An 11,592-nucleotide genomic window follows, 5' to 3' on the forward strand; every position below is an offset into this window, starting at 1 on the left:
CCACTACGGAAAAGGGAAAGAGGTATTACTGTATTGTTTGAAACTGTATTGTTTGAAGTGAAGGTGTAGCCCCCTTTGAAGGAACAGATGACCCAAAAATGAAAATTGTCATCGTCTACTCGCCATCGTGACAGTCAACTGGCGTGTGGCTGAACTGTGACTTTCAAAGGCAAAAATGGATCATTTGGATAAAACAAAGTGACAGTCAGGAATGAAGCATATGTTTACGTGTGTGTGTGTGTGTGTGTGTGTGTGTGTGTGTGTGTGTGTGTGTGTGTGTGTGTGTGTGTGTGTGTGTTGTGTTGCAGATTCATTCTGACAGCCACAGACCTCTTCACCAAGTGGGTTGTGGCAAAACCCCTTTACACTAAAACGGCAGCAGAGGTGTCCAGAAAAATAGTGAACATTCTGTTGGACCTTGGGCTTGTGCAGAGGATCATTACTGATCAAGGACGTGAGTTTGTTAATGAGGTATGTATTTAAAAAGTGTATATGTGACCGTAGTAGGGGCCAAACAGGGTTTATAGTTGTTTTTGTGCACTGATGGATTGTTGATTGATGTGGAAGCATATGCACCTTGGTGTGGGTGGCCTTCAGCAGCTATAAGTGATGCCTCTCACTTGCTCACCTTTTATGGGTGGTTTGACTGTGGAGGTATGGTGAGCTGAGAGGGATCTACTTTGTTGATCGCATTTTTGCATTCTCTCATATTTCGCATTTTGCTCACTGTTAACTTATTTTCTTTGCACATATTTTCATCCATTTTTTGGAATTTGTAATCTGTCTGCTGTCACAGAACAGAAAGCATCTCCCAATGCTTGACTATGTCTCTGCTTGGCCAGCTATGTTTGTCTCGTTGCAGTCTGTCTCACTGCAGTCTAGAGAGACAGACAGACAGACAGACAGACAGACACACACCTCTGTTCAGTATGACCTACATGACCTCATTTCATTAGGACACACACACACACACACACACACACACACACACACACACACACACACACACACACACACACACACACACACACACACACACCCCGGTGTGTATCAGAGAGAGAGAGACAGACACACACATACAGTTCTACACTCACCTCTGTGTGTAATCAAATAAACTGCTCACATGCACCGCACCACCTTAAACTGTGTTTGATTTTTATCTCCCAGCCTTATCCTGCTCAAACATTATTGGCTGTTGCTATCAGCCACAATAATATTGAATGACTTATCAAATCATGCTCTAATATTTCTGTCAATGCTATTTGCATGTCTGAATATTCGTCTGCAGCTCAACCGTGGTGTTTTTGAGGCTCTGGGTGTCAAACATTGCATCACATCTGCTTACCATCCCCAGGTAGAGGTTCTCTACTGTAAAAGTCATTTCTAAATGCTCTACTTTTACTCTTACTTTGTGTATTTCATGAAAGTAAAAATACTCTTACTTTGAGTAGGATTTACAGTACTCTTTCCACCTATCTCCAGGCCAATGGACAGGATGAGAGGAGCAACCAGAACATCAAGGATGCTCTTTCAAAATACTGCAACGATGACCAGAACGACTGGGACATCCATTTAAGGGCCATTGTGGCAGGCATCAACACATCCAAACAGGTCAACATATTGTTTAACTACAGCAAATCAAATGAAAACAATTTGTAACCCGGTGGCTATATTTTTCTTGTTTAATACGGTGGAACTGTGTAAAAGCATGAAGCTGAAAAGCATTCAAGTTAACGATGATGTCATTATTGGAAATAAAAAATAATTTCAATAAATTGAAATTATTACTGGCTGGACATTGAGTTCTGGGTATTTAAATTATAAGAACCATTCACTTGATTTATATTTACCTGGTTACCTGAAGTATACTTACCTTATAGGTGAGAAGCTAATATACTCACCCATTTAACCTGGGAATTAACATACTTACCTTAATACCTACCCTAGGTTCTTCTTACCTGAAAGAAAGAGAGTGTTAATTATCTACAGTATTAAAGAGGCTGTGAATAGTGTAATAGTGAAACACAAGAATTAATAGAGGGGTAGGAGCTCTACATATTTTAAAGACCGATAGAAACTTCCAATTGATTTATTCTAATTATTATTTTAACACAGAGGTCAACCAAGTACACGCCTTACTGTGCATTATTTGGGCGTCACCCCCGTGTCCCTGGAATCATCAATGCAGCCAGTCAAGAAGATGATGATGGGAACCCTGTTTGTGTTGAAGCTGAGTCGGAGGAGCACCTGGAGAACAAGATGAAAGATGTGTCGGATATGCATGCAAAGGTGACGGTGAAATGGCAACACATGCATCTAAAATGTATTAAGATTCCCATCTCAAGTCCCATTCACAGGTTGATGTTAATTACAACAATCGTTAATGGACAAATATCAAACAAGTACAATAGACAATAATACAAAAGGTAAATGGCATAGATAAGTTCAGTAATGGGCTAGATGATTTTAAAATGATAAATGATGGAGTGCTTCAATGCTGAATTTATGTGCCTAGGTGCTTTAAGTGCTATATTGCACATTGCCCTAACCCCCCACCTCCCTTGCACCTGCATTTTTGTGATGTGCATATATGTGCTCTCCTGCATAATACCACATTTCAAATATGGCTCTAATGTAAGCATTTTCTTTTCTATTTCTTTCTTTTTCAGATCTACCAGAACATCAAGATCGCTCAGGCATTCCAGAAAAAGAGCTTTGAGAAAAGAAAGGGGAGGAATGTCAAGTCTTTCCATTTGAAGGTGGGGGACGAGGTCCTGAAGCGAAATAAAAGGAAGGAAGGCCGGAAAGGAGGCAAGCTTGAGAAGAACTGGCTCGGACCCTATGTCATCAGCTCCATTTCGGCAGGGGGAGTGACGACACTCTCCAATATGGCAGGGGAGCAGCTGAAACAGAAGACGAATGTTTCCCAGCTGAAGCCCTTTGTCAGGCCTACTTTGGGAGGTATTATTAATACAATCATGAACAGTAAAGACTATGTGAAGACTGTATGTGGTTGTTGCATAATACCCTGTTGTTCTCCTGTTGTTCTCCAGAGTCCAAAGACCCAGAAAATGCGGACGGCACCATCATCATCCCTCATGATGATGGTTTCTCAGGTACATTTTTAAATGCTATATTGACACCAGCAGTGGTTGTAAGGAATATTTTTCAAATCTTTAATTACCACTCCAAAAGCATATCCCTTTTCCTTCAAACAACTACATAGACAGGCAAGAAGTGAGCACCCCCTTACCTTAGCCCCACCCCATTGTTTTCCCGATACCTATAGTGTTATAACTGCGATATTATTAATATATATATATGTATATGCTTGCTATTTATTATGTCTATGAATTAAATACAGAGGGCTTTCAACGTAAAAAAGACTGTAAAAGGTCTTATTTGGGATGTTACTTTTAGGCAGGGTGTTTAACTGTACTACATTTAAATTGTATTGACTATACTGTACTGTACTGTTCTCCATTTTTGTCTAATAAAATAATCATTCAAAAAACAGCTGAACAAGCATCTCAGTCTGAGCCACCCTCATCTGCCCTGCAAGAACATTCCTACATTAGGCCACTAGATGACAGCATCCAAGGTAATATTTAAAGTCAATTTTGTCAGCAACACTATTTTTAATGAATATAGAGAAACGAAGCCATGTCGTCATTTGTGCGTAATGTCGCCCTCTAGGGGGTTCATGCTGGTATTGTTTTGTATTCAAATCGCCATTGGGAGATTTGCGATCACCGCATATAAGAATTGTGTTAAAAATATAAACACACCATGTGCGCGTTTCTGTCAGCGGGGGGGTTCTGCATAGTTTATGATATTCATTCATATCTGATATAGCCTGTTGTAACTCGTTTCTAGCGTTTATTGTGTTACTCTTTGGGTAAATCTGTACATTTCCACCTTAGTCGATGCTTCATATCCATTTGGGTCAATCCGAGAGCATGGTGTGTTTATATTTTTAACACAGTTCTTATATGCGGTGATTGCAAATCTCCCAATGGCGATTTGAATACAAAACAATACCAGCATGAACCCCGTAGAGGGCGACATTTCACGCCATTTCACGGAAGTGACATCACACTTCGCTGCTGAATAGCCATAATCTATTGCCACTTCAATTGTCTCTTTACTTTCTTTTCCTTCATTAACAGTTGAACAGGAGACTATGTCTGTCTCTGAGCTTGTTATCCACGAGCATTCCTACTGGTCTGGTGCAAGTTGGTCTATGCAGTTGCGACCAATCCAAGAAAACCTGGTTAGTCTGAATATATTTAGTATGTTCTCTTCTCACTTGTTCATTGTTTTGATTTTACTATGTCCCTTTTGTATGTTTCCTATTTTAAAGTGTTGTTAAAATATATTTTCAGCTGAACTATGTACTAGACCATGACCGCAGTGGAGCAGAATTGATTGTCAAGGATGGGAAAGTCTGTCTGACACGGGAGGATTTTCTGACCTTAGGCTGCCCCAGATGGATGGAATCAAATGTAGGTACAATTTAAGCATTTAGCAGACACTCTTAATCCAGAGTGATTTACAATACATCATCATACACTAAGCAAGGTAATACATCATCATCATCCATCAAATGCAAATAAATATTTGGTTAATCTAAGAAAAAAAAAACAGGTAGACCAAGCATACAGTATATTCAATACAAATCCTCATGGAAATATAGTAAAAAAAAAAAACGTTAAAGCTATATAAGTTACAGGTATGGTCGTTGAGGGGTGGGATGGTGCTATGGGCTGAGGTGAGTTATCACGGCAGAAGCTAGGAGTGAGTCTACAGTTCTAAGTGCAACTGGGAGTTTATTCCACATAATTGGGGCCAAGAGGGAGAAGAGTCTAGGACAAGTGGATCGTTGTTATGGGGTTTTTAGCGAGGTTTCTGTCAGCATCCGTGTCTCAGCTGATCTGAATGGGAGGGTGTGAGGTTCAATCAAGCTTTGAAGGTATGGAGAAGCAATACCTTTGGTGTTTTTGAAGGCCAGCATGAGTGTCTTGCATTCTGTGCAGGCAGCATCCGATGAGGTATACAGGCTGTGGTACTGAGCGCATTGTTTGAAAAGTAATGTACACATTACTTATTTTTTCTTTATTTTATATATTTTTATTTTTATTTTCAGATTGGAAATGCTTGCCTCAAGCTCGTGGGTGAAGCTGCTCAGAGACATGTGAGTTTTTTTTATCCTTTATCACAACATAAACAATGCACTGGCATAAGTAAGCCAACTCTGCTCCTTTCAATAACACTTTAGCTATTGTAGAGCATTTTTTCATGATAATGTAATTTGTCAATATAGGGAATACATGTCCACATTGTGGACATGTATAGCGTGCCAACATGGAAGAACCAGACTGTGGACCCAATGGCTACTCTTCCTAAGTTATTTAATTCTGTGATAGTCTGTGTTTGAGATTGATGCATATTACTGCAAAATCACTTGTTTGAAATGCCAGGATGACGTTGTGTCCAGGGATTTAATAATCCTCCCTGCCTGGAGTCGTCAGCCAGAACACGCTGACCACTATATGCTTTGTGTGAGTGTTGATGTACCTTGCTCTTACTGTACTCTGTACTCTTTTTTTTCTTACTTCTCTGTAACTTTGTAAATAACCTTATACTGCTGTGCTTCTCTGGGCTACTGATTTTCACCCTTGGGATAATAAAGGTGTGCTTCCTCTGGGCTACTGATTTTCACCCTTTGGATAATAAAGGTATCTATCTAGTGTAGTTCAAATCCTCTCAACAGTCTTGAGTAATATTGAACACTGTTTGATGTGCATTTATTTCTTGTGTTTTACATGTCATGTGTTTTGGGAATGGTTGACAGGTCCTAAAGCCAGCAAAGAAAGAGATCATTTTGCTGGACTCTCTCAAACCTGATGGTTTCGGTGACAGCTGTTACACAAAGATCTTTAGGTTCTGTAACATGCATGTTAACATTCAGCCCTGTTCTGTGGCTTATCGTTCGATATGGGAATTCCATGTTGGGAATTCTATATTCATAGCATTCTAATGCTGTAAAACGGGTCATTCATCTAATCTGGTGTGGCTTGTCAAATGACATCCAATTTATAAAACTGTTCGTCCATAAATAAGACCGCAGCAGAATGCTATGAATTGCACACGAGTCAGAGGTCAAGCCTTGTCCATAAGGCAGCGTGGGAAGCCTTGTCCATAAGGCAGCGTGGGAAGCCTTGTCCATAAGGCAGCGTGGGAAGCCTTGTCCATAAGGCAGCGTGGGAAGCCTTGTCCATAAGGCAGCGTGGGAAGCCTTGTCCATAAGGCAGCGTGGGAAGCCTTGTCCATAAGGCAGCGTGGGAAGCCTTGTCCATAAGGCAGCGTGGGAAGCCTTGTCCATAAGGCAGCGTGGGAAGCCTTGTCCATAAGGCAGCGTGGAAGGTCAAGCCTTGTCCATAAGGCAGTGTGGGAAGCCTTGTCCATAAGGCAGCGTGGGAAGCCTTGTCCATAAGGCAGCGTGGGAAGCCTTGTCCATAAGGCAGGGTGGGAAGCCTTGTCCATAAGGCAGCGTGGAAGGTCAAGCCTTGTCCATAAGGCAGCGTGGGAAGCCTTGTCCATAAGGCAGTGTGGGAAGCCTTGTCCATAAGGCAGCGTGGGAAGCCTTGTCCATAAGGCAGCGTGGGAAGCCTTGTCCATAAGGCAGCGTGGGAAGCCTTGTCCATAAGGCAGTGTGGAAGGTCTAGCCTTGTTCAATGCAAGTGTCTGAGTCTAATTTGTATTTTCTGTTTGATTTGTAACAGTGACCTAGCTCATCGTCTTAGTCCAGGCAAGTGGACAACCAAATTCGGCACAGACTTTAAGGTACATTTCTCTTGCAGCTCGCGTGCATGTCTTTCTTGTCCCTGACCACACTACTGTGAATCTAAGGCTGTTCCTAATTCTTACAGGATTTCCCTTGCCAACGCAGTGGGAACAGCTGTGGTGTCTTCATGCTGATGGTAACTGCGTTTCTTTTGTCTATATCGCAAGTTCTTGTTTTATTAGAAACTGTCATAAGTTCATTTATCTTTTCCGTTCACAGTATGCACTCAGCCTCAGCACAGATGTCCCATTTTGGTTTTCTGAGGTAGGTATCTTTCAAATGGGAAGAGCAAGACAAATGGGGTCTAAAATGCACCTTACAAAATTTTCATTATTTGCAATATTCATTAACAAAACTTTCATTGTTTGCAATATTCATAACAAGTAAGAAGACTAATAGTAATGCCCAGTATTAACCACACACCACGTTATTGTGTGTATTTTTTACTTTGTATAATACTCTGCACTACAGAAATAGACGTGCATATAATACTAAAAAATGGTAGCCTAATCTAGAAAATTGCAAACTACTGATTTGTGACTGAAAATTACCATTAGTCTTTAACTTAAAGCATCTGTCATTTCGTTTAGACGGACATCGAAGACATCAGGAGATGGTGGTGCATTAGGCTCATGGAACGGTTCCAGATAGATGGGTAAGACAAATGAAAATGTACTCTGCATTAGTTAGGCTTTAGTTTACTTGTTAATTCTGGAACTAATCTCTCATTCAAAAGCCATGGACGGAGGTTTGCTCACTGGACCAATGAGGCCAAAGCCTTGCTGGAAGGCTTGTTGGAGCCAATATTCAGGCTCCCAAAGTGCCTGAAGACAGAACATGAGGTGAGCATGATATTGATATCAGAACACCCAGTGACATGCTGCTATGTGTGAAACACTTAGAAATGTAGGTTGTTTAGTCAAATGACATATCTATATTAATATAATTCATTTTCCATCAAAGGTTCCTTCAGGTTCGACTAGAAGGCAGGTGACACACATATTGGAGGTATTTATATCTATTATGTTCTTTGAACTGTTAAAGCTGATTTACTGCCCACAGAATAGGAGAAGAGAGACAAAACATTATGAATATGTTTTGTCCTGAAATTCTTTGTAGTCCAATAGTGCTGTCAACTTTATATGTTATGTGAAAATGCATTCCTGACCTATATTTTACAGTTGCCAATGTGTATCCTCTCGGAGATCCTTGAAGAGGTTGTACTGCAAGAAGGAGACAATACAAGGCATTCTTGCCCTTGTCTCTTGTCTGTCAGACCTTTAGAGACCTTATTTCCTCTACGTTCTTCAAGAGACGGTGCCATTTTAGGTGGCTTAACAGTAAGTACAGTTGTCTTTGCACATATGGCTCTATGTAATTGTATTATTTTGGCTCACAATTTGTTTTACACAGGTGTAGTAAAAGCATGGGGGGAACACACTCCTGAGAACAGAAGAGACAATTACACCATGTACGCCATTAGCACCTGCCGCGAATGTCGCAAGCTTTACAAAGACAACAAACCAGGTATACATCTTATACTGGCTAGTTAAGTCTTGTGTGTGTGTTATAATACATCATTTGTGTCATAATTGTGTTTTGACCTCATGCAGAGTGTCTTGTTGCAACCATCAGGTCCCAGACTTGATATAGAAACTCCACCACCAGCTGTCCGTCTCTATGTCACACTAATAATACCCCTACATGCCGTGTGCATGGCATGCATCAAGTTGGACTATCCTCGGGTTGATGCGCAAGCGTGACCTGAAAGCCACTTCTCACCATTATGACCCCGTTTAATCCCGAATTTTTCCCAGACATAAGAATATTCAAATATTGTGTCATTAGTAACCCTTTGAAATAATCAATCATATTTTTTTGAAATTTTCATGAAAAAGTAGGTGAAAAGGTGTGTTTTATGACCGGTCACAATTGTGACCGGTGGGATAATGTGTTGTATCAACCTTTTAAAGAGTATATAGTAAATATAGTTATCCCAGAAAGTGAAAATCTTACACCAACAGTGATGTTAACCCGTAAGTGCTGTTCGGGTCATTTTGACCCGTTTTACATTTTCATTTGGAAAAAAAAGGTAGAAGTTGAAAATGTTTCCACCTGAAACTCACTGGCCTTAAAGATTCTTCTGAGATGAACATGTAAAAAAAATATTTTTGCACTACACCCATGCTACACCCCCCTCATATTTTTTGAACCTTAAGTGCTGTTCGGGTCATTTTGACCCGGAAGCACAGAAATACACAGTATTATGCCAAAACACAGACACACAGTCACCCCCACTTCTAACAACCCCCTTCCGAAGCCCCATTCCGAACCCTCCCCCCCTTCCTATAAGCATGAGCAATATTGCCCAGTATTAAATGAAGTAGTTTTTTTTACATGGATTTCAGCTAAATCAGTAAAAACGCCTGGCTCTTTCAGTGTTTAATGTGATATAGCAAAGCAGAAATGCAAACATTTACCAAATATATCATATGAATTGTTTGGTATTGAGTCAAAGTCAATGTATCATGATGATTTGTTAAGTTAAAATTTATATTAGTGTTGTTTTTTTTAAACCAAATATCCACCGGGTCAAAATGACCCGAACAGAACGAAGGTGTAGTGAATCTGAACAGAACTTAAGGGTTAATAGGTCTTTAATGTAATGAGTCCCGGGACCCAAGACGGGTCTTTCGGATGAGTCCCAGGGATATTTTATGGGTCCCACAAAAATTCAACGCATCATGTCATTTTTGACAAAGTGCAGCATTTAACTTGAATTGGTTATTATATGGTTATGTTCATGTTACGTAGAAATGTGTCTGAAAGAAATGAACCACAATTCCAAATCTTACAATTTTAATACTTCCAAATAGTCATGTGATGGTTTGATTTTTTTTTATACCTAACCGGTAATATCGGATGTTGACCACTTGGGGGCGTAGATAGAAGCTTTTACCGAGTCTTCATAATCAACAGCCAGTCAGCCACCTGTTATTTTATATACATCGATAATATATGGATCTTCTAAGTGAGATCATGATGTCTCCTGTTTGTACTGTTACTGCTTCTATGGAATGGGGGAAATGCCGTGCTTGTGTTTGCTCTGCTGTACAAATAACCAGTGGACTGGGTCAAAAACAGTGGATTAGGATTGCTTGTAGATCGGCTACTTTTGTTTTGAACGGTTGATCATAGAGGGACGTGCCGCCCCTCTATGGATGCGGGAGTGCAAGGCACAGGCGGCCGCGGTTTTTGATTGATTGATTGAAGAATTTATTAGAAGTTTGCAATAGAAAAAAGTACAGTTTCATGACAGTACAAATCACTGGTACAAGGTCAACTAAAAGGAGATCCTAGAAAGCCGAGGCTTATTTCCACAGGAACCACACTTTAAGTATCTCATATAACATTGAAAGACAGACGGATAGAACATAGTACTTTATCTAGGATAATATCAGTTTCAAAAGCATAACATCAAATACAAAGGCAGAAAAAAGAAAAAAAAGGGGGAGGGGGGAGCATGGGGGCTTAATCTATTTACAAGTCACGGGTAGCAGTGGTCCGCTGTGGTCCGCTGCCCCGGCGGACCACCAAATGGACGGCGCCGCCACGAAAACACTATATCAATCAAACAGTTAGGCAGCCTAGACTACATACATACTGTCTCAGATAGCATTACATGCTATGCTAGCTTGCTTCCTCCGTGTTGTAGTTGAGCCAATAAAGGTTATTTGACCACGTTCACCACAACGTTAATCGTCGCTATTGTTGTAAAGACGCAATGAAGACCTGTGTGGCTTCTAACACGTTGTCCTATGTCCACCACATCTATAAACGTGTCGTGTATCCAGTTGTTATTGAATGAAGAGGACAGAGGGAGAGGAGGCGGGTCGCTGTGTGAGCACTGCAGTGAGCATGTCATGTTTCTGCGCCATACACGTTCTGTGGGGGAACACTTTTTGGTGTATCACCTAACACGCTGTGCCACTATGGTCAAGAGAGCGGCCCGGTGCTACGCTAAAACTCAGGCACCCATTGAATTCTGTGACCATCCACGGACACACAATGGCGTTCAAAACACACTGTCGTTAGTTCTATCGTCTGTTTTAAGACTTTCTACGCGGATTTCATTTGTGTTAACATAGCGTTAAGTAGCATGCCTTCACCCATGAACAATGGTGGCGTCTGGACTTTTTAAAATATATTTTTTTTCGCAACGTGGTAAATTATTTTAACGTGGACTCCAATGGAGGCGATGCGTCCGTGGGACCCAAGGACACTGACGTGAATGCGTCTTTAGGCAACGTGAATGCGCCAGAGACGCGTGATGCGCACGTAATGACGTCACTGCACCAAAGGCCATAACTACCTACCTACCACCATACTGCATCCCTCATTAAACTACCTACCAGTAAGACGCCTAAGGGTGAAAAGCGACCTCGCCCTTGCACCATATCTTGGTCATCTGGCCAGTGATATATATATCGGACCAGTTACCCATATATAGAGACCCCTGGTACCCATAGATATTCACAGATATGGGCTTAACACAATTAGTGCCTCTTAATCTGAAGGTTGCTTGGTGCCTCGGTGCCACGCTGTTTCCTCCATAGGCCGCCGCTATTATTTTGAAGGGCTGGAAGGGGGTTGTTTTTGTTTTTTTGGATTATCACTTGACGGCAACGATTACGTCATCTAGTCACATGACAGAGTGGGACAAGAAGAGGAAGATGGCTGCGCCC

General features: G+C 41.1%; 1 protein-coding gene across 1 annotated transcript; it reads left to right on the top strand.

The window, feature by feature from the left end:
* The first annotated feature begins 6,936 nt into the window (after window positions 1-6,936).
* LOC308296284 (uncharacterized protein) lies at window positions 6,937-8,349 on the top strand. The gene is made up of 7 exons (XM_080739504.1): window positions 6,937-6,983; window positions 7,067-7,111; window positions 7,438-7,502; window positions 7,584-7,689; window positions 7,811-7,855; window positions 8,029-8,187; window positions 8,261-8,349. Exons 1-7 carry the CDS (start codon window positions 6,975-6,977, stop codon window positions 8,264-8,266), a joined length of 435 nt encoding a protein of 144 aa, XP_080595630.1. The 5' UTR covers window positions 6,937-6,974; the 3' UTR covers window positions 8,267-8,349.
* The last annotated feature ends 3,243 nt before the right edge of the window (window positions 8,350-11,592 follow it).

The sequence above is a fragment of the Nannobrachium achirus genome (assembly GCF_963921795.1).
Source record: "Nannobrachium achirus genome assembly, chromosome: 12".
Taxonomy (NCBI): domain Eukaryota; kingdom Metazoa; phylum Chordata; class Actinopteri; order Myctophiformes; family Myctophidae; genus Nannobrachium; species Nannobrachium achirus.

Coding starts and splice junctions, on each gene's coding strand:
- LOC308296284 (XM_080739504.1), top strand. Junction 7,112..7,437: donor TCCCATTTTGGTTTTCTGAG/GTAGGTATCTTT, acceptor CATTTCGTTTAG/ACGGACATCGAAGACATCAG. Junction 7,503..7,583: donor GAACGGTTCCAGATAGATGG/GTAAGACAAATG, acceptor CTCATTCAAAAG/CCATGGACGGAGGTTTGCTC.